The sequence below is a fragment of the Salvelinus fontinalis genome, chromosome 14, assembly GCF_029448725.1.
Source record: "Salvelinus fontinalis isolate EN_2023a chromosome 14, ASM2944872v1, whole genome shotgun sequence".
Taxonomy (NCBI): domain Eukaryota; kingdom Metazoa; phylum Chordata; class Actinopteri; order Salmoniformes; family Salmonidae; genus Salvelinus; species Salvelinus fontinalis.
In genome coordinates this window covers 14356361-14380925 of record NC_074678.1, presented here as the reverse complement: position 1 = coordinate 14380925, position 24565 = coordinate 14356361, and the positions used below count along the sequence as shown (strand labels likewise).

The window sequence follows — 24565 nt, the reverse complement described above, 5'->3', positions numbered from 1 at the left end:
AATGTTCTGATGCCGGGCATCCTGGTGGTTGGCGGTGTGGCGTGGAGGGGGGTTGGGCAGGGGGTGGAGCATTGGAAGTTAAGACCAGGTTTAGCCATTGTTCCTTCTCTTACGTCTGGCCTTCACAAGAGAAGGTCACGGTTGGCTTGTGGGGTATCTCATTTATTTGGCGTGGGCTACGGCCAAACAGTAGCCTGTGTAAAGTTGGGTTAATAAACCGTCAATTCGTAAACTCAATCCTCTGTCTGGACAATTGTTCCTTTATGATCTAGTCAGGTCATTACAATATGAAAACATTAAAGTGCCTGGTGTTTCATTTATTGAAGTGGCCAGTGATTTCAAGTCTATGTATATAGGAAGCAGCCTTTAATGTGCTACATGCTTCAGCACTCGGCAGTACCGTTCTGTGAGCTTGTGTGGCCTACACTTCGCGGCTGAGCAGTTGTTGCTCCTAGACGTTTCCGCTTCCCAATAACAGCACTTACAGTTGACCTCAGTGATTTGTTGGAAATGACGGTGCCACGTTGAAAGTCACTGAGCTCTTCAGTAAGACAATGGCAGCAGAATGACCTATGAAGATTGCATGGCTGTCCTTTATTTTATACACCAGTCATCAACGGGTGGGGCTGAAATAGCCGAATACACTAACTTGAAGGGGTGTCCACACACACACTATATATACACGTATGTAGAGATGGGACAGCCGAGAGAGACAGTACCAATGACCTGAGAAAAAAAAGCTATTTTCAGCTCTCAAATCTTACAGGGCCCCCTCTCTCTCGGTCTCTCTAATATTTACATGCGGGCTTCTTTAGTGAGAATTGTGTTACATAGACATGTATAACCTATTATATGTACAATACACACATCAATGGATCAAAGCATTTTTCATAAATAGCAATGTTTTTTTTAATGATGGGTTGCATTTCACTACACCCGTAATGACATCTACTAAATACGTATATGTGACCAATAAAATTTGATTTGAAAAGACTCAAACTTATCTGGCCATATCTGATACTATAACCAGGGTTATAGTGACACCTGCTGGTTACCACAGAACTACAATTATATAACTGAACATGACAACCCTGAGAACCGGTTACCATCAATGGAGACAAATCAGTGATCCACTCCTTTAATTAAATTTAGAAAAGTCTGCAAGTCACACTCTCTCACACACACAGGAATAGACAGTTGATTATATATGAGCAGCCAGCCATGATTTTCAGTTTCTCAAACAAAAGAAAGCAGTACAAATCCCTTAATTAACAAAACATCTAAAATAATCACAGAAATGCACACAACCAAAAACAAACATCAACACCACAGAACACCATGGCAAACAGATTTCACAAATCAGAAACACACATCTAAACTTCATAATTGAGATGCAAATAACATGAAATATTGGAATTTCAAAATACTATTTGGGTATCCAAATATTGAAAATGTAAAAAGAAAAAGCGGCCTTAATAAATGTAGCATCAGCTTTCCTCTATGCTGTTAAATTAGATTGATAGCTGGTTTCTACTTGGTAGACGGTCCATTCTCATCTTCAACTCTACTTAGTAGCATGTCTTATAAAAACAACACATAATTATTATTCTAAAATCTGTGTGCTGTGTTGGTCTGAGCAGTAGTAGGTCAACTAAGTCCGTATATCCCCTAATGTACCACGTTAACCATTTCAGTGTCACAAGATACAGGTAACTGCCCAAATAATGGCAACACTTGAGTATATGAAGGCATACACAGTAGTATATTGAAAGCAGGTGCTTCCACACAAGTGTGGTTCCAGAGTTAATTAAGCATTTAACATCCCATCATGCCTTGGGTCATGTATAAAATGCTGGGCAGGCCATGATTTTGGCTACCATGTCTTTGCCCCAATAGGATGACAATGCCCCCGTCCACAGGGCATGAGTCATCACTGAATGGTTTGATGAGCATGAAAACAATGTAAACCATTTGCCATGGCCATCTCAGTCGCCAGATCTCAACCCAATTGAAAAGTTATGGGAGATTCTGGAGCAGAGCCTGAGACAGCGTTTTACACCACCATCTACAAAAGACCAAATTATGGAATATTTTGTGGAAGAATAGCGCTGCATACCTTTAAGAGAGTTCCAGACACTTGTCAAATTTATGCCAAGGTGCATTGAATCGGTTCTGGCTCATGGTGGCCAACACCCTATTACGACACTTAATGTTGGTGTTGCCTTTATTTTTGGCAGTTTCCTGTATGTAGAGCATTTGTTTTCCCAAGAAGAGAGTAATTGCAGAACACCATTAGGGGCGGTTTCCAATATATATATATATTTCTTGATATAAAAAGTTACACCCATTGATTCTTGCCATTGGTCCGTGGTCATTTCTGTGGCATTGTAGCTAAGCCTAACCTTTTTCCTAACCTTAACCTCAGTCTCCAAACATGGCTCACTAATCCACCTAACCTGCTATGTAAACAAATCATGTGTTGAGAAACCATCAGTCTCATAACACCGGAACTGACCGATGGCAGGTATCAATGGGCATTTCCTGAAAGCAGGGAACACCCATATTAAGAAACATCCCAAATTGTGGTCTGCAATTACACCATATTCATTGTTCTGCACCTATATGAAGTCACAGTGCATAAGAATGTAGTACAAAACAGCAGTAGAAAAACTAATACACATACACTGAGTGAAAAGAACATTAGGAACGCCTTCCTAATGTTGAGTTGCACACCCTTTTGCCCTCAGAATAGACTCAATTCATTGGGGCATGGACTCTACAAGGTGTTGAAAGTGTGGCTGGATGCTGGCCCATGTTGACTCCAATGCTTCCCACAGTTGTGTCAAGTTGGCTGGATGTCCTTTGGGTGGTGGACCATTCTTGATACACACAGGAAACTGTTGAGTGAAAAACCCAGCAGCTATAGTGGTTCTTGACACACTCATACCGGTGCGTCTGGTACTTACTACCATACCCCGTTCAAAGGCACTTACATCTTTTGTCTTGCTCGTTCACCCTCTGAAATGGCACACAAGCACAAATCCATGTCAATTGTCTCAAGGCTTAAAAGTCCTTCTTTAACCCGTCTCCTCCGCTCATCTACACTGATTGAAGTGGATTTAACAGGTGATCATCACTTTCACCTGGTCAGTCTCATGGAAAAAGCAGGTGTTTCTAATGTTGTCCACTCAGTGTATAACCATTGAAATACTTTGAAGGTAGTCATTTGTCCTCAACCATCAAACAGAACCAAAGGACTTTACATCAACAACTGTAGAACACTGGTAGGAGAATGGAATGCAGTGCTATGGCTACAGCTATACATTCTCTGCTGCACAATGCTTTAACTTGAGGAAGTGAGGGCTAAACTCAGGTCCTGAATGGATGTCCTTGTTTTTACTGTTGAGAGTGGAGTGACCTCGTTAGAACTGGAGTGGAAAAGCACGACTCTGGGATACAGTAAAACATGTTTTTAACATTAAGACCAGTGGTGTAGTGGAGGGTAAACGCAAAAAATGTAAAAGCTGTTTGTGCACCATTTTTTACGGGAGCATTTACCCAGCTTTTGCAGAAAAAATGCATTGAAAGTATACGAAGCATTATTATTCTCCACGAAGGGCGAAAAGTGTTTATACACCTATATTTTCACTGATTAACACATGTGGTCTTTGGATCAGCGGCTGTAGTTTGACATTAAGTCTTCTACCATCTCTAAAATAGTAAGCTACAATAACACTGGGCCCCGACATTTAGCCTATTTTGGGACATCATTTACATTGTCTTAACTCCCTCAGCGACAGATGCATGCAGTCACCTGCTTTCTAAAACTTTCTCTGCAGTTGCTGTAATCTGGACCAAGCATCCTTTCCTACGATCCTCCTCTTCTTGCTGCAATAACACATTCAATATCCAGTCATTTACAACACATCCTTGTATTGTAACATGTCCACCTGTCATTCCCTGAGTGGTTTGTCTATCTATGGCACTGTCTGAAAGGACACCCTATTCTCTAGTGCACTACTATTGGCTGGTAGTGCACTGTATGGAATAGACTAACATGTTTGTTGTGCCCTCAGTACATGGACTCACAGTCCCTCTGTATACATCTCAGTACATGGACTCACAGTCCCGAAGGTTTCCAAACGGCAGACTGAAGGTGCTCCCCAGTCTCTTGGTGGCTCTGCCTCCTCCCCCATTCTTCTTCCTGTTCCAGTTGTGTAAGGGGGCGGTGCTCTGCCCCTTAGCTCTGCCCATGGTACGTTGCAGAGCGTTTGCTTCGTCTCCACTGGGGGAGAGCATCACCTGCCTCCTATCCACCTGAACACACACACGAGATGTAAAATATAGTGTGTGTGTGTTTACATCTCATGAGTGTGTGTGTTTACATCTCATGAATGTATGTGTGTGTGTTTACATCTCATGAATGTATGTGTGTGTGTTTACATCTCATGACTGTATGTGTCAGGGCTTTACAGCGCTACCATTTTATTTGCATATGTGCCTAAATCTTTGGCTTGTGCGACCTGGAATTGTTATTTAGGAGCACCAGTATGCCTAGAAAGACGAAAGATTTAATATTTCTAATATTTGTCATTGTGCGCCTACATTTTTCAACTTAGGGGCACGTTTCCTTGTAACACACACTAAGTTGAAAAATTTAGGTGCACAATGACAAATATTAAATCGTTCATCTTTCTAGGCATACTGGTGCTCCTAAATAACAATTCCAGGCCGCACAAGCCAAAGATTTAGGCACATATGCAAATAAAATGGTTGCGCTGTAAAGCCCTGACACATACATTAATGAGATGTAAACACACACACATCCAAGCACAGACACAACTACAACCACCCCTACCTGTGTATGGTGTGTGTGCAGTGTGATGATGCTGAGTTGTATGCCTCTGTCGCTGCAGCTCTTCAGGATGTGGACCACCTCTCCATGTTTAGCCCACTTAAAGTCCTCTCCATCCACCGCCACTATATAGTCCCCCTCCCTCAAACCTGCCTCCTGAGAAAACACAGTATATTTCATTGCTGCATGAAAAACTGTACAATTTCCATTGGAGAATCTTAGGAAATACAAAAGCAGAGGGTTAAGAGGAGACGGGGTACTTTTATCTCACCTGGGCACATCCCCCCGGCACCACCCCAGCCACAAGGACAGGAGAGTCTCCTCTAAGAGTCAGCCCCAAACCCCCGTCCCCTCGCTGGAGACTCACCACACGCACCGGCCCCCAGCGTGCCCTCGCACAGAACACTGACAGGGGACCCTGCAGCGCACACAGAGACACCATCATCAACTTCAAAACCTTATGATTTTAATGATGACTAAGAAAATATATTTAGTCTCCCTCTCTTACCAGCCTTTGGAAGATGTCAGTGACTGGGACAGTGGAGAAGTTGGGTGGTGTGATGTCTGGTTTGTGCTGGGTTTGAGCTGAGGGACAACAATCACTTACTACTATGTTGTATGTTCAGTAGCTCTAATACACAGACCTCTCACTCAATGTCACAAAAACCACACTCCTTCCCTCCCTCACTCACAGTGTATCTCGGGGGCCTCTGCGGTCTCGTCAAAGTCGTCCTCTCGGTCCATCTCAGAGTATTTGTCAATGGAGCGTTTGTACATGAAAGAGAGCACCTCCTGTAGAATATCCATCTTCCTCAGGATCTTACATAGACCATGTACTCTCATAGCCTCCTCATGTCTGATCACTGCACAACGCAGGTGGGCCTTCCCTACAGCGTGAGCACACACACATGGAGCTTTAGTAGGTACTCACAACAACCATGCACAAAAATCAAATATCTTTGTGTGTGTACTCACCCAGTTTGCGTCTGTCCTCAGGGTCTCTGAGCACCTGACTGAGTGGGGGTCCAGCAGGAGGACTGACATGGAACTGGAAGAGAGCTGTCGCTGACTCTTCGTCACCCCCTTCCTCAATGGACTCTACAGAACATGACAGACACTTTTATACAAAGTGACTGACAGTACAATGACGGCATCCATTTTATGTATGTGCAGGGAGAAAAAAAATTATATTCACCACACACATCATGTTTGCGCCAACTGACACACAGGACCACACTGCACACACACGTATGTTCTCCTAAAGCATCATCCTTAACAGATACACAGGTACTTACGGGTGTGGTCACAGAGAGCGACAGCAGCATTGTAGTGAGAGAGGGCTCTAAAGTGTTCTGCTTTCACTTGAACCATGGAGGCCCAGGAGAACGGGACATAGTCCTTCACAAGGGTTTGAGACATGGTCTGGAGTACCAAGCTATACACATCAGATACCTAGAGAGAGATTAAGAGAGATGAAAGAGATGCTCAGCAGGCTCTGCTCACACTTACTGGTCTGAAGCAAAACCACGAGTAACAACATTAGACACTTTATATTACACAAAGCCTGGAATTGCCAAGGACTGAGGTCATCTGCCTTTGCCCTAAAGAGCAGGAACCTGGACTTCAAAGAAATTTGAAATACAGACATTGTCATCTGACAAGAAACATGGTATAGAGGAGATAGAGGGCAACCAGTGGGTCTAGGTTACAGAGAGCTGGTAGTCCCATCCACCAAACTACCAGGTGTGAAACAGGGAAGAGACTCAAGGAGTATGCTAACTTGGTATAGAGCAGACCTAACACTATTAAATGACTCAAAACAGGAACATTTTACAACATGACCAACAAAAACAGGTAAGAACTCCTGCAGCTCTGTTGCACGCTGGGTATGTACATAGTCAATGGTAGGCTTAGAGGAGACTCCTATGATAGGTACACCTATAGCTCATCTCTTGGCTGTAGAACTGTAGATTACTTTTATCATCGACCTCAACCCTTCTTTCAGAGCATTCAGTCAGCCCACTGACACCACAGCGAAATCACAATCTACTTGAACAGAGCAATAAATCAATCATGAGGCATCGAAGCAGAACAAACTGCACACTATTAACAAATGCTATAGATGGAAAGAAGGCAGTGTCGAAACCTACCAAAAAACTATTGGCCAACAAATCCTATCCCTTCTAGACAAAATGTTTTTCTGCAATAGGGAAGAAGGTGTAAACTTAGCAGTAGAAAGCCTGAACAATATATTTGACCTATCAGCTAACATATCAAATTTTAATTCTGGCAGAAAACCTAAGACAACAATGAGAAATGGTTTGATGAAGAATGTAAAAACCTAAGAAAGAAATTGAGAAACCTATCCAACAAAAAACACAGAACCACAACGTCAGCTTACGCCTTCACAAACACGAAGAGCTATCTATATAAAATGGAGATAAATGGCCGATAAGGTTGAAGTGGTTTAACAAAGAACCAAAAATATATACGTGATTATTTACAAAATGTAGAATCATCTATTAAAGACTACCACAACCCACTGGATTCTCCAATTACATTGGATGAGCTACAGGACAAAATACAAACCCTCCAACCCAAAAAGGACTGGTGTTTTTATTTATTTATTTAACCAGGAAGGGCTCATTGAGATTTAAAATCTCTTTTTCAAGAGCGTCCTGGTCAAGATAGGCAGCACAAAGTCATTACAAAAATTACACATGAAAAACTACAAGTAATCTAGTAAAAACCATTGAATTCACAAGAGTATAACAAAAGTCAAAAACAGCAAATTAAAAACATTGACAGGTCAGGGAATCAGTGATTTAAAAATACCAAATCGGGACAAGTTCTTCCAGTTTAAGAGTATTTTGTAAGGCGTTCCAAGCCCTTGGCGCAGAGTACATAAAAGCCCTTTTACCAAATTCAGTTTGGACATTTGGAACAGTTAGCAGGATAAAGTCCAGCAAACAAAGAGAGTACCCACCACATTTCTGAACAATAAAAATGCCCATATAAAAAAGGTAGTAAACCCAAAATGGCTTTGTAAATAAAAGTATACCAGTGACTGAGCCTACGAGTGACTAGAGAAGGCCAGCCAACCCTGGTATACAAAGTGCAGTGGTGCGTAAGGGTTTTGCAGTTTAAAATAAATCTCAAAGTGCCATGGTAAAGGGTGTCAATTGATCTCAAACACTGAGCGGAAGCATTCATATAAAATATCCCCATAGTCTAGTAAAGGCATAAATGTAGCTGTGTTGATGGTATACTAAATTAAATTATAGAATTTGTGGTCTGTATATTCTAATTGGCTATTCCATACATTTTTTAGGGGGTAGATCAGCTTTAGTATTGCAGAGATTGTAGCTTCCATCAATGTAATTGTCTGCATCAATTCCAATCCCCCATATCTTTTCTGTCAAAAGTTAACTACTCATTCAAGGATTTTTTTCTCTTCATTTTTAAAATGTTTTACACTGTAGAATAAGTGAAGACATTACAACTATGAAACACATATGGAATCATGTAGTAACCAAAAAAAAAAAAAAGTAGTGTTAAACAAATCAAAATATATTTTCTATTTGAGATTCTTCAAAGTAGCCACCCTTTGCCTTGACAGCTTTGCACACTCTTGGCATTCTCTCAACCAGCTTTATGAACCACCTGGAATGCATTTCAATTAACAGGTGTGCCTTGTTAAAATGTAATTTGTGGAATTTCTTTCCTTCTTAATGCGTTTGAGCCAATCAGTTGTGTTGTGACAAGGTAGGGTTGGTATACAGAAGACAGCCCTATTTGGTAAAAGACCAAGTCCATATTATGGCAAGAACAGTTCAAATAAGCAAAGAGAAACAGTCCATCATTACTTTAAGACATGAAGGTCAGTCAATCCGGAACATCAAGAACTTTGAAAGTTTCTTCAAGTGCAGTCGAAAAAATCCATCAAGCGCTATGATGAAACTGGCTCTCATGAGGACCGCCACAGGAAAGGAAGACCCAGAGTTACCTCTGCTGTAGAGGATACGTTCATTAGAGTTACCAGCCCAAGTAAATGCTTCAGAGTTTAAGTAACAGACATCAACATCAACTGTTCAGAAGAGACTGCGTGAACCAGGCCTTCATGGTCAAATTTCTGCAAAGAAACCACTACTGAAGAACACCAATAAGAAGAAACTTGCTTGGGCCAAGAAACGAGCATTTCATTTTTTATCTTTTTAACTAGGCAAGTCAGTTAAGAATTTGTTCTTATTTACAATGACAGCCTAGGAACAGTTGGTTAACTGCCTTGTTCAAGGGCAGAACGACAGATTTTTACCTTGTCAGCTAGGGGATTCGATCTAGCAATCTTTCAGTTACTGGCCCAACGCTCTAACCACTAGGCAACCTCCCGACATTAGACCGGTGGAAATCTGTCCTTTGGTGTGATGATTCCAAATTTGAGATTCTGGATCCAACCGCCATGTCTTTGTGAGACGCTGAGTAGGTGAATGGATAATCTCCGCATATGTGGTTCCCACAGTGACGCATGGAGGTGGTGTGATGGTGCTTTGCTGGTGACACGGTCTGATTTGTTTAGAATTCAAGGCACACTTAACCAGCATGGCTACCACAGCATTCTGCAGCGATACGCCATCTAATCTGGTTTACGCTCAGTGGGACTATCATTTGTTTTTCAACAGAACAATGATCTAACACACCTCCAGGCTGTATAAGGGCTATTTGACCAAGAAGGAGAGTGATGGTGTGCTGCATCAGATGACTTGGCCTCCACAATCACCCGACCTCAACCCAATTGAGATGATTGGGATGAGTTGGACCGCAGAGTGAAGGAAAAGCCGCCAATAAGTGCTCAGCATATGTGGGAACACCTTCAAGACGGTTGGAAAAGCATTCTGTTAGCTGGGTACAATATCTACAGAGCAGGCAGAGGTGGAGGTATTGCCATCTATGTTAAATGCAACCTAGATGTCACGGTGTCCATTTCAACTTCTGTTCCGAGACAGTGACTGCTTAGTTCTAAATGTGGTCCTTGGTTATAATGCGCTATTAACGCTAGCGGGAGTTTATCGCCCACCCTCAGCTCCGGTATCTGCTCTATGCAAACTGTTTGAGTTAATGTCTAATTATGCAAACTCTGAATTATTGATTATCGGAGATCTCAATCTGGACTGGCTGATGCCAGCGTCACTTAAATTAGAGACATTTGTAACGAACTAAATAACTATACCTACCCGTCCTAATCCAAAAGATCTGGAAAAATCTACATTAATAGACCTTATCTTAAATACACCTCAAATATAGCTAGGGGGTTATTTGCAAATGACAGTGACCACTGCCCTATTACATGTATCAGAGACACTAGGCAGAAAAACCATGACCCCTGTATAATTCTAAAGAGAAACTATAAACACTTCCGAGCAGGCCTTTATCCATGACCTTTATTTCTTAGAGCTTTTATCTGTAAACTGCATAATGGACCCAATTTCTTTTCGTCAATTTTTACCTCCATGGCTGATAAACACGGCCCGTTAAAGCAACTTACAGATATACATTTAAAAATTAAAACAAACTAATCCTTGGTTCTCCTCTGATTTAAAAATCATTTTCCTGCAAAAGAATCAAGCATGGGCCTTGGCGAGGAAACCTGGTGAAACAGCTGATTGGCTGCTTTTTATGCAATTGAGGAATAAAAAAGGAAAAACAATCTAGGATTTTCTTAGTGCTATGACAGAGTCTGCTGGTGATCCCTCTAAATTATGGAAAACTTTTAACTCACTTAAGAGGAAATTCAACGTCCCTGCCGAAGCAAATTTCATCGGAATCGGGGATCATCAGTGACTGAACTGAAATTTGTGATGTTTTTAATAAGCACTTTATTTCTGCTGGTGAATGGCCAAAATTATGGCCAACATAATGGCCAACGGTCTATTGTTTCAGCCACTCGGCCTTCAGCTGATGTGGAAAACAGTAAGCCCATTTTTAATATCCAAAAAGTCACAGAAGAAGGTCTTATCTGCACGATGTGCTATAGATCGTAAGAAATCGTTAGGCGCTGACAATCTGGATCCATATTTACTCAAGTGTGCAGCAGATCAAGGTATTGTGCACCAGTGAGTATAACATGTTGGTAAAACATCACACACACACACACACACACACACACACACACACACACGTCCCCTCTCCCGCGCGGCCTCCTTTGCCACTTGTAGCTGGGTGACGAAGTGCGTGTCCGGAGTTGTGAGTGTGACTCTTTCGAACACACACTCCTGCACCTGGGCAATCATCAGGCGGACCAGCATGCATAGTGACGGGCCACTCATATCCAGACTGGGAGCGTTGGAGAAGTTCTCCTTCAGGTAGTTAAATGCACCTGGACACACACACACACACACAACAGCTTTTACAAGTATGTTGAAACACAGTAATGACAGAGAAAAAGCAAAGCGCAACCAGAAGATGTGTGTGTGTATCAGTGAGTGCATCGCATGCCATGTTAATGTGAGCGTAAGAATGTGTGGTTACCTGCAGCTCTCTGGAAGGCGTCTATAGCCTGGTCTATGCCAGCTGTAGCAGAGCGGTCCTGTCTGGCTCCTATCTGTGTGTAGAGAGCCCCCACGTTGAACAGCACACTGCCCTTCTCAAACGCCAATGCACGCTGGCACGACGGCACACCTGTTAGAGAATCATACCTGGAGACAGAGCGGGGGACGGGCAGGTGTGAGAGAGAGGTGCGGGGCAGTTTAGTCTCAGAGCGTTCCCACAGCCCACTGACACCTCATCAGATCAGTCTACTTGAACAGATCAATACTCAATTATGAGGCATCAAAGCCAAAGGAACTGAATAATATTAAATGCTATAGATGGAAGGAAAATAGTGCAGAACCATACTAGACAACAAATTCAATCCCTTTTAGACAACTTCCTGGACAAAACATACCCCTGAAATAGTGACAGTGTAAACTTGGTAGTAGAAAACCTAAACAGTATATTTGACCTCTCAGCTTCTCTATCAAATCTAAAAATGTCAAGCAGACAACCTAAAAATTTACAACAATGACACATTTTGATGAAGAATGCAACCTAAGAAAGAAGTTGAGAAACCTATCCAACCAAATACAGAGACCCAGAAAACCTGAGCCTACGCCTTCACAATGGTGAATCACTAAAACAATACACTACGGAAAGAGATGGAACAATACATCAGAAATCAGCTCAATGTAATTGCAGAATCTAAACCACTTCTGGGAAGATTGGAACACACTAAACATTGAGTTATCCATCCAGAACAGATGGATAAATATGGTATGGATTAGCCACTTCTCCAATCTGTTTGGCTCTATAACAAAGAACACAGAAAAAACATACATGATCAAACACAAATCTTAGAATATCAACTATTAAAGACTGGAGAATCCAGTGGTTATGGCAATTACACTGAATGAACTACAGCACAAAATACAAACCCTCCAACGTAGTCACCCTGCACACCCTAATTGACAAACAAACCAAAACAAAGGCAGTCATCCCATGCTTTGTTGATAAAAAAAAAAAGCTTGACTATTTGGCATGAGGGTCTGCTATACAAGTTGATGGAAAGCGGTGTTGGGGAAAAACATTCCAACAAACAAAAAATCCATGTATACAAACAAGTGGTTAAAATGTGCAAAAAACATACATTTCTTTGCACATGGCCATGGGATGAGACAGGGATCCAGCTTGAGCCCCACCCTCTTCAACATATATCAACAAATTGGCAAGGGCACTGGCACAGTCTGCAGCACCTGGCCTCACCCTACTAGAATCTGAAGTCAAATATCTACTGATGATCTGGTGCTTCTGTCCCCAACCAAGGAGGGCCTACAGCAGCACCTAGATCTTCTGTACAGACTGTCAGACCCAGACCCTGGCAGTAAATCTAAAATAATGGTTGTTCCAAAAAAGGTTCAGTTGCGAGGACCAAATACAAATTCAATCTAGAGCCCACAAAACACTATACATACCTCGGCCTAAACATCAACGCCCCAGGGAACTTCCGCAAAGCTGTGAACGATCTGAGACAAGGCAAGAAGGGCCTTCTACACCATCAAAAGGAACAAAATTCAACATACCAAATAGGATCTGGCTAATAATAATTGAATCAGTTATAGAACCCATTGTCCTTTGTGGTTATGAGGTCTGGGGTCTGCAAACCAACCAAGAATTCACAAAAATACAAATTAAGGCGATGCAAAAATATCCTCAGTGTACAAATTAAAACACCAAATAATGCTTGCAGAGCAGAATTAGGCCGAAACCAGCCAATTATCAAAATTCAGAGAAGAGTTAAACTCTACAACCACCTAAAAGTAAAAAATTCCCAAACCTTCCATAACAAAGCAATCACCTACAGCGAGATGAACCTGGAGATGACTCCCCTAACCAAGCTGGCTCTGTTCAAACAGACTCCAGAGCCCCAGGACAGCAACATAATTAAACCCAACCAAATCATGAGAAAAAAGATAATTACTTGACACATTGGAAAGAATTAACAAAAAAAAACAGAGCAAACGAGAATGCTATTTGGCCCTAAACAGAGAATACACAGTGGCAGAATACGTGACCACTGACTAACCCAAACGTAAGGAAAGCTTTAACTATGTACAGACTCAGTGAGCATAGCCTTGCTATTGAGAAAGGCCGACGTAGGCAGACCTGGCTCTCAAGAGAAGACAGCCTGTGCACACAAAATGGAGAAACTGAGCTGCACTTCCTAACCTCCTGCCAAATATATAACCATTTTAGAGATATATTCCCTACAGATCACAGAGACCTACAAAGAAATCAAAAACCAAACCCAATTTTGATAAACTCCCATATCCATTGGGTGAAATACCACAGTGTGCCATCACAGCAGCAAGATTTGTGACCTGTTGCCACAAGAAAAGGGCAACCAGTGAAGAACAAACACCACTGTAAATACAACCCATATTTCTGTTTATTTATTTTCCCTTTTGTACATCATTATAACACTGTATATATACACACACATATGACATGTCTCTATTCCTTTGGAATGTTTGTGAGTGTAATGTTCACTGTTCATTTCACTTTTGTTTATTATCCATTTCACTTGGTTTGGCAATGTTAACATATGTTTCCAATGCCAATAAAGCCCTTTGAATTGAGAGAAACAGAGGATGAGATATGAGAGAGATGAGTAAGAGACATGTGCATGCATGTGGTGGTTTGCAGTGTGTGTGTGTACGCGCACGTCTGGTTTGGGTGTATACCAGTGGAAGTGGACTCCTAGTGTTCTGTGTGAGGGGAAGAACCTCTGGTCCAGGTAGTACAGCTGGTTATAATACTCCATCAGAAGCTCCAAACCTGCTTCATTACGACTGGGGGTACGCATGGCCTGTTGACAACAAACACACAATTAACACACACATTAACACTCAACATGGAATAACATGCATATCTACAGCCACAGAGGATCAACCAGTCAGCCAATAGTCACTGAGTACATTTACATGCACAGTAATAATTGGATATTAAAATGATTATGCAGTAGTCAGATTACACAATAGTCATGTAAACACCTTACTCTGCTTATCTTAATTGGCGTAAAGTCCAAATCGAAGTAAACGTATGTCAATTAAAGCACCTGGTTCTGAGCAATCTTTCAAATCATTAGGACATGTAAACGCCTTAAATTGTTTTTGTTTTTTTAAATAAAATCGGCATTCCAGCTGTGCATGTGCTAGCACCAGCCGAGAGCCTTCCTCGTTAGTCTTAGACGTAATTCACATACAAACTTTATATGTCCGAACTGAAAATCAAATATGATTCCCAAAAATAACATGGCCGCTGTGGTAGAACCTTTATTTTGATTGGTGATTTTCTGCATTTATCAGTGTCATCAGGTAGCTTGATTTCAGATGTGTCCATGTAAACAGGATTATTAGGGAAAGCATTCTTCTTGCAAAGCATGTAAACGTTTTAATTGAACTACTATATTAATCTGACCATCGATAATAATCACATTATTGCGTGCATGTAACCATACTCAATGTCAAATCCACTAGGTGGCAGCATCTTCAACAGCATGAGCAGTTAATTAGCATTTCAAGCTGAGGGTATCTAACCTGTCTGAGCTCCATAAACTCCTTGATCTCCTTCTCAAACAAAGAGCTGTCCTCTCCATAGTGCTCACAGATAACGTCCTGACAAAGTGATGAAAAATTAGATACATTTTAAATAAAGTGAGTACTTAGAACGAGCAAGAGAGATATTATCCATTGTCCTCACCTTGAGGGAGGCCGTAAGGTCCTATCATCCTTACCTTGAGAGGGACAGTGAGGTCCACTTCCTTGGTCTCCTTCAGACCCAGTGGGATCATGGGAACATTGATGGCTTCACTTAAGGAGAGAGACCAACACGTGTTTTAAATGACATTTGTCACAAACCGCCACAGAAAAACCCAAACCTCCCTCCCCATCTGTCTCCCTGTACTATTACAGTAACTATATTGGGCAGTAGACCCTCACTCCTCTAATACCACAACACAGTGCATTAACTCCACCCCTCCCCATGGGGTAATTAATGACAGTAATCACAGGATTTGTCCCCCTTGTGACCCTGAGCTTCAGCTGGGATGGAAGAAACCTCAGAACTGTGCCTGGCTAACACACACACAACTCACTTCATTACTGGCATTCCAGGCCACTCATTAGGCTATAATTAGCGCAAATAGGCCACCGCATTGTGTGTTCGCGCCCTCCACCAGGGTGTGTGCTTTTACACCAGGCTGATCTCTAGAAACAGACTTCAATTTTGGACGTTTTAAAAAAAGGTCCTGAGAACGGCGATATGCCTTCTTCAGCACTCACAAAACAAAAATAGCAATATTATTGGCCAGCACTGGCGCGAACTCATGATACTCTGAGGGCGAAGAGCGCTACTCTGATCACTCCATCATGGCAGTTCACAATGCTCTAACAAGCCGGGAGAATACTTGATACTTCATGGAAACTGCACCTTGTTTTTGTAAAGCCTCCAAACCATAGCCCTAATCTTAAAGGAAAACTGCACCAAAACTATTAATGCATTGTTAATTATGTCCCAAAATGTTTTGCTGGTCAGCAATCAAGTTGTCAAGATATGCAACTTTCAAAATACAGAAAAACATCCCCGTATGACGCATCATATGATGCAAAATGCGTCACACGGGGATGATTTCTGTATTTTTAAAGTTACATATCTTGACAACTTGATTACTGACCAGCAAAACATATCGGGACTATGTCAACAATGGACTAATGAAACAAATACCAAAAGTTCTCAGTTGGAATTTTATTAGCCACTTGGAATGAATACCTAAATGTAACCTTGAGTTGTTTCTGTTTTAACCCTGTAACCACGTGGAATTAACCTTGGTAACGACATGGAATGAATGCATTAAAAAAAGACGTTCATCCATAATACATCAAATTTCTAAGTAAAACTATGAGATCTTGTTGTTCACATGTTACCTCTCGGTCTGGTAGACCTCCATATTGCTGTTGAGTTCCTCTAGCTCTTCCTTCAGTAGCTGCAGGTTAGAGTTGACAAAGCTCAGCTCTAGAGCCACAGTCTCCTTTACCTTGTTGTTAGTGGTGGCTCTGCAACAAACATGTTCATATCAGATTTTATTATACAAACACCATACTAGCACAAAATAGAAAAATACCATCCAGAAACAGGATAACGCATTTTGTCCATGGGCATTTGTCAAATGGACAACAGGCAGCAGTGTGTTTGATGACATAAGCTTTCGTTACTGTGGATGACTGGCTGATCTGATGTAAACAACGCTAACATTTTAGAACGTTCCTCAAACGCGAGGCATCACTTCGTTGTCATGATATCCGACAGACACTTCTCTCCACATCACAGAAATTCTGGGTACTCCCCCTGGTTACAGAATGGACACTTTCTGGAGCCCCGAGGAGTTTTGGGCTGATAACTAACACACACAAAGCAATTAGACCAAATGGTGGTTATTTAACTACAATGACCAGAATACATTGAGCCTTCCACTTGTCCAGGCAAGTCTCGTAGGGCCGACCGATACAGCGAAGGAGAGACAGAGCGCCAGATCGAGAAGGATAGAGAGCAGTTGTTGCTTTGTGAGGCATCTCTATCCGACAATACATGATCTAAGTAATTCATTGTTGGTATTCAGAAGTCATAAAAATATGCTTGAGCTACTTTGAAGAACTACTAAAATAGTGATTGTCAGAAAGCAGCGCTATAGCCAGCTACTAGTCTATATGGGATGACTTGTTGGGACAGAGACACCGCCTGAGAAGAGATGATCAAATTAAAAAAATGTGACAACTGAAATATTTTATTGATGTAAAGTAATGTGAATAAATGGTTGATAAGTGATACGCAGTAATGAGCAGTCACTGCCATCATGGGGCTTTTATTAATTGCTTTATTCTGTGTTGTTAGAGCATGCAACCCACATAATGCATTTGTTTAAACCAAATCAAAAACGTGACTATTTTTCAAAAACCGAACAGACTTCAAAAAGCCCTTGTCGCTCAGCACATACACAACGGTGATTAACTTGGATGAGAAAGCGACTCCCTTTGCCAGAAGACAATTAGGAATCAACGAGAGCCAGTCTTTCAACCGCAACAGGAGACTTGTCCCGGATTAGAAGACCGAAACACACAGGAGGTGTAAGGTTATCTTATTTTCACTAGGTGTTTGCCTGTAAACAGGCATGTTGACACGTGTCTGAGTCAGAGACAGAGTTAACCAACAGACACACACACCTTGAACCACCAATCTGTGACCCCCCCACACACACAGGCTAATATAAACACTGTCCTGTTACACCAGCCCACAGTATATAAACACACTGTCCTGTTACACCAGCCCACAGTATATAAACACTGTCCTGTTACACCAGCCCACAGTATATAAACACACTGTCCTGTTACACCAGCCCACAGTATATAAACACACTGTCCTGTTACACCAGCCCACAGTATATAAACACACTCTCCTGTTACACCAGCATGCCACCACATATGACATCAGCCAATCAGAAGCTCTAATGAGATACACCCCCTCCTAGGTTCTCCAATCATTCTTCATTAGTCTCAGTCACTCCCTTTCCCCTCCTCACCCTAGCTCTTACCACAACAAACCAGTTCAGACAACTCATCGTGTGTGTGTGTGTGTGTGTGTGTGTGTGTGTGTGTGTGTGTGTGTGTGTGTGTGTATACACATGTGACTGGCTTTGAACCCGAGAGTCCTGCATCATGACAAATGACTAGGTCGGAGCTAATGCAAGTCTTCAGGTCTCAGGCAAGGTTAGGCTACTGATCACCTGAAGACGGTTCACTGAACTACTTCCATTACATTTGTGGGTGTGGGACACTGGTGAGGATAAACATGTCTCCCAATTAAACCCAGAAAATCACAGATGAGATTCCTGCAGACAGCTGCCCTCCCTGGGAAAAACTTTCTCTGTATGGGAATGGGAAGGTGCAGCAGCTGGACGAGACAAAGCCTGTTGATTGGTGGCTGACTGGGGGTGCAAAGGGTGTCTGTAAGCCAGTCTCAATAGAGGGGGAAGGAAGGGACAGGACTGGGTGTTGCTGGGGGGGGGGGGGGGGGGGGGGGGGGGGGTCATCTAGTGCAACCATTTAACACGCATATGGGCCTAAATATTTACTGTGCGACCTGGAATTTCAATTTAGGAGCATCAGCTTAAATAGCAAATTTCTCAATTTAAGCACAAATGTGCTCCTTGTAAAAAAGGTCAGCATAGACCCCTGCCATAGACAACCACATAAGAGGGGTGGCTATAGGGCCAAACAGCAAATTCTGAAGCAGGACAATTTGATTCATGTCCTAGCCTCAGAGGACTCTGAATCAACTATAAAAAGCTGGTGAATGGGATACATGGTGCATGACATCTCTACTAATTCAATAACTAGGCTGATCTTATTCTAGATTTCCCTTATGCTAGCTTTTCTCAAAACCTAAAAAAACAAGTGAGGGGAGGGAGAGTTGATACACAGGGAGGGTTGGTTCTTTCAATTAGCTTGATGTTGTTCATCATATGACAGCCTGACTCAGCAGCTCAACAGCCCACTAAAGAAAGAGGAAGCACACTACTCTGCTTTAATTCAATTAAGTCTCCTCTCCCCATTCTCCTGCTCCTCATCCTTTCTGATGAATGTAGATGTTAAAGACAGTGTCCAACGTACCATAGCTCTGCTCCTCTACATAACCACTCAGACACACCATGTCCTTCAGTGGCTCCCACAGTAACACTGTACATATACAAGCGTGGGATGAATTTGATGAACTGTTTGAAAGGATCAGAATGACGCTAATGCTCGGAGGTTGGTTTGATGTGCTATAAAACCCTAAGGTCAGCTTTGATGTCCTGCCACCAGCCGCTTTCTTCCTCCTTTCTCTGAAATAAAATCGTAATTACTTTAAAGGAGACAGAATCAGAACAGGCTGTATTATAACTGTACAAGTTCAGCACAGGTCAGAGAAAGAGTATGTGTGTTTGATAAGACCATCCAACTGGCAAGTTACACTTTAAAACTGAGGGGAGAAAAAAAATAAAAAAATAAAATAAACTGAATCAAACCTGCCGATTGACCACAGACACACACAGAGAGCCATAAAACAAGGTGGTGTGTTTGAGGCGTTCCCCATACACCCTAAAATAGTTTGGTAGATCCATCTGCTAGTGTTTATATGTGATACAGCTCAATGTTTCCACAGGTAGTGGGGCTCTGGGTTCCTTCTCCCACCACAGCGGAGGAGGTGGATGCGTCTCAGAGCTGCCCGGGAGGACAGTGTACACACAGGATCAGAGACAGTATTTGTCCACTGGTACAATGACCTGTCCCTTCCCTCACCCCTGCCCCCACCCCAGCTCACCTGAAGAGGTTTTCAGCCCCAGCCCTCATCCTCATCTCCTTGTTGATCTGCTGGTTGATACGAGCCCTATGGTGCTGCAGCTTACTGCGCTGGGTCTGGGAACACGGATCACAACCCTGGAGAGAAGGGGGGGGGGGGGGGGGGTAGATTGTGGATAATGCATAACATGCTAAAGCACATATGTCTGTCTGCTTGCTTGTGTCTAGACCCTATGTGTAGTTCTAGTTTACATGCATTTGTGTATAATAAGCGTCTATTAAACACCAACTGCAGGTAAAACAGAGTAGTCCTAGCCGAACAGGTAGGGGTTGGTGGACTGTTCCGTGGATTACATTAAAGCCCTGTAATAGATACATCTGAGCACCTCGTTAGTTTCCCTCCCTGATTAAGTATAAGTGATTAACACTTCACACTTGTGTACGGGTTAAAAATGGCAGATTTGAACACCGGTAAGCGCCTAAATTGGAATGCAATGGCTGTACATTAACATGCTCTACATGAGGTAAGAGTTCAGTGTCTCCGCCTCACAGCTCTGTATGGGTTTTGACTGACAGCCGGTCTGAACTTGAGCACGACAAGAAGTTGCCCACATCCCTACCGCTAGATGGGCAACTGTTGTTCGAGTGAGGCGAAATAGTGTAAATTACGAGGACTGAATGCATTTTGAAAGATGAGACATTGAGGATTATAATAAATACCACTGATGTCATCATACAAGCAAACCAAAACGCCCGTGAGTCCAAATGTGCACTTCACATTTCAATATCATAAAACTCATGTAATATACAGTGTCAACGTTTATCACTACTATGTGTGATGTACAGTTACAAGATGACATGGCATTATACCCTGGCTTGTCCTGAACACAGTGAACCTGTGCTTTGTTATATTATGAAGAAAATCTGCCACGGACAACGCACTCACGACTATTCATTGCACACCAAAATTACAATCTGCTTCTCTGAATTGCCGTGTGAAAGCTTAACACTTTTTATTTTATTTCACCAGGTAGGCCAGTTGAGAACAAGTTGTCATTTACAACTGCAACCTGGCCAAGATAAAGCAAAGCAGTGTGACAAAAACAGAGTTACATGTGAGAAACAAAAGTACAGTCAATAACACAATAGAAAATGCTATATACATTGTGTGCAAATAGAGTAAGGAGGTAAGGCAATAAATAGGCCATAGCAGCTAAGTACTAAGATAGTATTTTATACATTTAGCTAGTCATGTTGGCAATAGAACAAGCTTTCAAATTATTCCCACCTGACCCAGATTGCGATTTATAATGGACTGTTTTTAGATTGCTTAAAAACAACAGTTATTGTGTAAAGGCAGGTATGTAGGTCTGTTCTAAACACAACAACTACAAGTGTACTTGCTCGAATTCCTCAACGGCACAGCTAGGAGCTCGAAAAAGCACCTCATAGTTGAAGACTTCTTTAGGTCATGAAAGTGCATTGAAATGACTTAGGAACTGTGTACACTTTAGATAAGGTGTGCGGCCACTTGGAAACACCACTTAGACCGCTCACCCCAAATTCTCCAATCATTTTCTTATGTTACTGAATGTATCCTGAGTATTTTCAGATTTTGTTATCAACAAATGCAGCGAAAGGTACAGTAAATGTAAAATAAGTATGAAATTCAACAGTGTAATGTTTGGATTCAGTCTTGTGTCAGGTGAACTGTTGTGTCCTCACCTTTAATCTAATGTTCCCATAGTCTCCAAACTTTTCCTTTAAATTGCTACCATGGTTGTGCATATGCTCTCCATATTTCTTGTGTTTGAAACATTTCAAATGTGGCCCTATCCATATAGGCCAATTCACACGTGTAAGGGGTTAAGACCACCCTCCTCCGTTATAGTTAGGATCAGATAGCCTATTACATTGGCAACAGGATCCCCGTGGCGATGGTTGCCAAGAGACCAAGCCCCAGTAGACCTCAGTCAGTAACCTGCTGTGAGGTAAGTCCTTAGACGTCACGGCCCACGGAGCGGAGGAGACTTGGAACACCTCTTACACCTGACCCCTGCCTACGATAGAAATACAGCCACCAGAAGTTAGTAGTGCTCTTTTTTCCAACACCAACTTCATCCACCACGTCTATAAGTGGCTAAGATGGGCTCTGAGATCTCATCTTAGAAGACATGAGACTGGGAAGAGGAGGTGAGCTATGGTCACTGTTAATGGGGTGAGTAATTGCCACTTGCTGCTAGGAGATCAGAGCCTAGATCAGGACTGTACTAGTGTCTGATGATGCTGCACCATACTATGAGTAGAGCTGGAATGGGGTCTCAACCCAGGGCCACCTGTTACAGACACCGGACTCCACTATAGTCTTCCTTCAGTCTGCTGATAAAGGACAAGACATGAACATGTCTTGCCAACATGTAGGCCTACAATTGTCAGGAAATGAACAGAAAATGACAGTTGATGTTCTGTGGTCAGAAGCGATAGGACCCCCCCTCTCTCCATTTCCTTCCCTCTCCAAACTCCATCCCCCTCTCTAAACCAACCCTCTCTCCATTTCCTTCCCTCTCCAAACTCACTTCATCCCCCTCTGTGAGTTGTTTGTTTTGTGAGCGTGCGCCCAGTAATCCTCAGAGTGCTTGTAGGGATTAGGGTGCTCGCCTAGCCATGCTCCAGTAGCCTGCCTTCAGGCCCCTGCTCCATTCTCCCAGTTTAGCCATAGCCGTGCTCCAGTTCCAAGCCTCCAGACCCAGCTCATCCATAGCCATGCTTCAGTCCCCTGATCCAGCCTCCCAGCTCAGCCATTGCTGCCCTCCAGACCCAGGGCCCCAGCCCCAGCTCAGCCATAGCTGCCCTCCAGACCCAGGGCCCCGGCTCCAGCTGCCCTCCAGACCCAGGGCCCCGGCTCCAGCTGCCCTCCAGACCCAGGGCCCCGGCTCCAGCTGCCCTCCAGACCCAGGGCCCCGGCTCCAGCTGCCCTCCAGACCCAGGGCCCCGGCTCCAGCTGCCCTCCAGACCCAGGGCCCCGGCTCCAGCTGCCCTCCAGACCCAGGGCCCCGGCTCCAGCTGCCCTCCAGACCCAGGGCCCCGGCTCCAGCTGCCCTCCAGACCCAGGGCCCCGGCTCCAGCTGCCCTCCAGACCCAGGGCCCCGGCTCCAGCTGCCCTCCAGACCCAGGGCCCCGGCTCCAGCTGCCCTCCAGACCCAGGGCCCCGGCTCCAGCTGCCCTCCAGACCCAGGGCCCCGGCTCCAGCTGCCCTCCAGACCCAGGGCCCCGGCTCCAGCTGCCCTCCAGACCCAGGGCCCCGGCTCAGCTGCCCTCCAGACCCAGGGCCCCGGCTCAGCTGCCCTCCAGACCCAGGGCCCCGGCTCAGCTGCCCTCCAGACCCAGGGCCCCGGCTCAGCTGCCCTCCAGACCCAGGGCCCCGGCTCAGCTGCCCTCCAGACCCAGGGCCCCGGCTCAGCTGCCCTCCAGACCCAGGGCCCCGGCTCAGCTGCCCTCCAGACCCAGGGCCCCGGCTCAGCTGCCCTCCAGACCCAGGGCCCCGGCTCAGCTGCCCTCCAGACCCAGGGCCCCGGCTCAGCTGCCCTCCAGACCCAGGGCCCCGGCTCAGCTGCCCTCCAGACCCAGGGCCCCGGCTCAGCTGCCCTCCAGACCCAGGGCCCCGGCTCAGCTGCCCTCCAGACCCAGGGCCCCGGCTCAGCTGCCCTCCAGACCCAGGGCCCCGGCTCAGCTGCCCTCCAGACCCAGGGCCCCGGCTCAGCTGCCCTCCAGACCCAGGGCCCCGGCTCAGCTGCCCTCCAGACCCAGGGCCCCAGCTCAGCTGCCCTCCAGACCCAGGGCCCCAGCTCAGCTGCCCTCCAGACCCAGGGCCCCAGCTCAGCTGCCCTCCAGACCCAGGGCCCCAGCCCACTGCCCTCCAGACCCAGGGCCCCAGCTCAGCCATAGCTGTGCTCCAGACCGAAGCCAGGGGACAGCAGGGGATGAAATGGGGTAACTAGGCTCTCCTAGCCACATACCATCAGTACCATGACACCTCCCAACTGGACAGTATCCTACTCCAATCTACCCCCAATGATGCAATAGCAGACCCCCAACCTAAGTCACCAAAAGTTCACCAACATAAGGCAACTCAATGCAGGTCCAGGATACCCCTCAATGAATTTGTCAACGATTCAGTAATTACACTGCATGGAAATGCATGTTAATAATAAATAACTTTGAAGAGTACATATTTGATCTTGTATTTATTTTAATATTATTTGTAGTGTCATAGCATATGCTGTCAATTTTTCCGTTTGGACGTGTAATATAAAAGGTGTTGGTACAGTACCGTGTTTTTGGAACTACAACTGCGTATTCCTCACCTTTCTGATACTCCCGTTGTGACTCCCCTCCTCCATCCGTGCGGGAAGCTCCAACTCCTCGTCTGAGCCAGCGTCAGACATCTCTGGCTCTCTACAACAACAGAATGTCCCAAGGCCGTTAATTTGTACAAAATAAAACCACCACTTTTCCTCCCGTTCTACTCTAGCCAACCCTACTAGTTATTGTCACGGCATTTCTAAGACAAGCAGACAGTGTTTAAGTGTTATATAGTTTCTATGGTTGGAACAATATCGAAACTAGAAACAAGTGAACTGGGATTGAATAGATGAGCTCGTTCTGCCTAGCGGTTGATGTTAGTAGCATAGCATTGTCCCACAACTAAACAGTAAACTTGCCTCGTCGCAGGTTCTTCTCCCATCATCAAGCCAGGACGCTATGCAACTTGTTGCACCAATACTTGCAG

General features: G+C 44.0%; 1 protein-coding gene across 1 annotated transcript; it reads right to left on the bottom strand.

The window, feature by feature from the left end:
* Nucleotides 1-575: 575 nt before the first annotated feature.
* Nucleotides 576-24453, bottom strand: rhpn1 (rhophilin, Rho GTPase binding protein 1). Its single transcript, XM_055943999.1, has 15 exons — nt 24141-24453; nt 19799-19914; nt 16369-16497; nt 15180-15255; nt 14983-15060; nt 14128-14252; nt 11381-11547; nt 11029-11228; nt 6151-6307; nt 5831-5953; nt 5548-5742; nt 5364-5440; nt 5127-5273; nt 4859-5011; nt 576-4317 (listed from the first exon to the last, which is right to left on the bottom strand). Exons 1-15 carry the CDS (start codon nt 24219-24221, stop codon nt 4108-4110), a joined length of 2034 nt encoding a protein of 677 aa, XP_055799974.1. The 5' UTR covers nt 24222-24453; the 3' UTR covers nt 576-4107.
* Nucleotides 24454-24565: the final 112 nt, after the last annotated feature.

What these genes read in the sequence shown, in the direction of transcription:
- rhpn1 (XM_055943999.1), bottom strand. Translation starts at nt 24,221, where the DNA reads ATGTCTGACGCTGGCTCAGACGAGGAGTTGGAGCTTCCCGCACGGATG. An exon ending in GAGGTCTACCAGACCGAGAG is followed by an intron (nt 15,256 to 16,368) that starts GTAACATGTGAA and finishes TCTCTCCTTAAG; the next exon opens with TGAAGCCATCAATGTTCCCA. An exon ending in TGCCGGGGGGATGTGCCCAG is followed by an intron (nt 5,012 to 5,126) that starts GTGAGATAAAAG and finishes GTGTTTTCTCAG; the next exon opens with GAGGCAGGTTTGAGGGAGGG.